Source organism: Penaeus vannamei, chromosome 7, assembly GCF_042767895.1.
Source record: "Penaeus vannamei isolate JL-2024 chromosome 7, ASM4276789v1, whole genome shotgun sequence".
NCBI classification, from domain to species: domain Eukaryota; kingdom Metazoa; phylum Arthropoda; class Malacostraca; order Decapoda; family Penaeidae; genus Penaeus; species Penaeus vannamei.
The window spans coordinates 34,648,403-34,650,902 of record NC_091555.1 but is presented as its reverse complement, the minus strand read 5'-3'; the positions used below and the strand labels follow the sequence as shown (position 1 = coordinate 34,650,902).

Here is a 2,500-nt window from a genome sequence, read left to right as displayed (position 1 = left end):
GTGTTAGTTAGGTCTTGGTCTATATGAGGACTGAGGAAAGTCGGAATGAATTGTATGACCAAGATGAATTGAGGTATTAGTTGTCTTGTTCTTTAAAATTTTAAAGATTCTTTATTTCTGAAGACGATACTTTATATCATGATTATCTACTTTAAACCATCGACAAAATGCCGTTAAAGATCACTAATTTTGTAAGGCACATCACACATACGATCCCATTCACAATTTAATGCCATCCTCACTCACTCTTGTTTATGACAATGGCATCGAGAAGTCCTTTGCCACGAACGACAGACACCACTTCCTGAGGCAATTTGGACAGCTCTGAGCGCAGAATGTTGCCCAGCCTCTCGGCATTCTCGGCCAGTTTTTCTTCTTCCATAACCTCAAGGGCTGCCATGGCGACCTGGAAGAGCAAAGTTTCCTGAATTCGATAAAGAACATATGTTGGTATGTAAAGAAAAATGCAAAATTCTAATCAGATGCGGATTAGCCATTATATTTGGTTGAGGTTACTTGCCAATCACCCTCTATTGAAAATGAATCGGCAATAAGATCTACGTGTTTCAGAAAGCGGGAAAGTCCAAAGCAGACTCCAACCTTGCAGGCGAGAGGGTTGCCGCCGTAAGTGGAGCCGTGTTCTCCAGGCTTGATAGTTAGCATGACTTCGTCGTTGGCTAGCACTGCCGACACCTGTGGGTAGCAAGTGCATTAGAAGTGAATTGCGTATGTCCAAGAACTGATCTAGTATTGTTTCAACACGAGTTTAAGAGAATGTAGTTCGGCTCTCACCGGGTACATGCCACCTGACAACGCCTTCCCCAGCAACAGCAAGTCGGGCTTGACCTCCTCGTGGTCCACACACAGACGTCGTCCCGTGCGAGCCAAGCCGGTCTGAACCTCATCCGCGATCCATAGCACGTTGTGGCGGGTGCATAGTTCTCGCACGCCTGTTGGCGACAATGTGTTTTCATACTTCAGATTTGAAAGGCACTTATAACACAGACTGTTAAATGAAATAAATATATAATGCCTCTGCTCATGACATGTGTAAAGTAATAATGACTATCCTTGCACGACTTTGCTCATGAAATGCGGGACCTACCCTTGAGGTAGCCTTCCGAAGGCACCACGACGCCCGCCTCCCCCTGGATGGGCTCCACCATGAACGCTGCCACGTTGGGGTCCGCGAACGCCTCCTAGAAGGTGAACATTGCCTCAGAGATTTTCCAATGGAATTTACGTGTGAACAAAATTGAAAAAAAAGCAAACTATAGCAAGATGGAGAAGAAATCATAACTTTATTTGAAGCCAAAAATATTGGATGAACACTTTAATTATAAAAGCAATTCTTTTTGAAAAGTGCCACATCAATTGGCGTTAATGCCGACTAGATTATGCAAAATTTTAAATATTGGACGAGATGATGAAGGAATAAAAATGGATGAAAAGATACAGCATGATAAAACTAACCTCAAGAACCTGCAGGTTATCATAAGGCACGAGGGAGAATCCGGGCATGAAAGGTCCGTATTCGCTGTACGCCGAAGGGTCGCTGGAGCTGGACACGGCCGCCAGCGTTCGGCCCCAGAAGTTGTTCTCGGCGAACAGGATCTTAGCCTTGTTCGTCGGGATGCCCTTCACCTTGTACGCCCACTTCCGAGCCAGCTTGCACGCCGTCTCGCCCGCCTCGACGCCTACGAAAGGAGGAGTCTGAATGATGCACTGAGATCTATGTCTCTTCTCGTTATCTTATCTAGATATATGTTTACTTTCTCTCTCGCTCCTTCCCCCCCCCCTCTCTCTCTTACTCCTTTTAAACGATATCAGTCCACACAACTGCCTCAGGCTGAAATAAAGGCTGTCCCTTTCTGTCGAAATCCGAAATCTTGAGCAGCCCCGCGAACTCAGCCACTTTGCCACGGCCGGATGAATCTGACACTCCAGCGGGTGGAAGCAAGCACCTGTCCTGGAGGGGATATATCGCATGAAATGATACGTCTCGTCAGACGGAGGAGAGAGTCTAGCTCTCCACCATCATGTCATCGATTCGGAACACAAGGGTCACTTGGAGATCCTACATATACCTTCCTCAATAAACCCACAAGCCAAGACCCTCTTCCCGCACCCGCTCCAGACCACCTCCCTCGTTAACACTCCTCCGCTTCTAAACTGAACTGCTCATTCACAGACGCTGACTACCCAAGTGCCGCATTCAATAGCAATTACCAAAACCCAGTGCCTTACCTGTATTCATGGGAAGGAGCTTGTCGTAACCGAGAAGTTTGGTGACATATTCCTCATATTCTCCCAGGATGTCGTTGTGGAAAGCTCTGGAAGTGAGAGCGAGTTTCTGTGCCTGGTCGACCAGCGCCCCAACGATCTTGGGGTGGCAGTGGCCCTGGTTGACGGCGGAGTAGGCACTCAGGAAGTCGAAGTACCTCTTGCCCTCCACGTCCCATACGAACACACCTGCAAATATGTCGAGGGATAATTATCA

The 2,500-nt window shown here is 47.2% G+C and overlaps 1 protein-coding gene across 1 annotated transcript in view; it reads right to left on the bottom strand.

Moving 5' to 3' along the window:
* The window catches only part of Oat (Ornithine aminotransferase precursor), a 14,350-nt gene that overhangs the window by 2,058 nt on the left and 9,792 nt on the right, over positions 1-2,500 (bottom strand). The window contains exons 3-8 of the mRNA XM_027355228.2: positions 2,248-2,472; positions 1,474-1,697; positions 1,106-1,199; positions 793-950; positions 601-693; positions 247-406 (exon numbers count right to left, since the gene is read on the bottom strand). Coding sequence (XP_027211029.2) covers positions 247-406; positions 601-693; positions 793-950; positions 1,106-1,199; positions 1,474-1,697; positions 2,248-2,472 — 954 coding nt within the window. The remainder of the gene's footprint in view (positions 1-246; positions 407-600; positions 694-792; positions 951-1,105; positions 1,200-1,473; positions 1,698-2,247; positions 2,473-2,500) is intronic.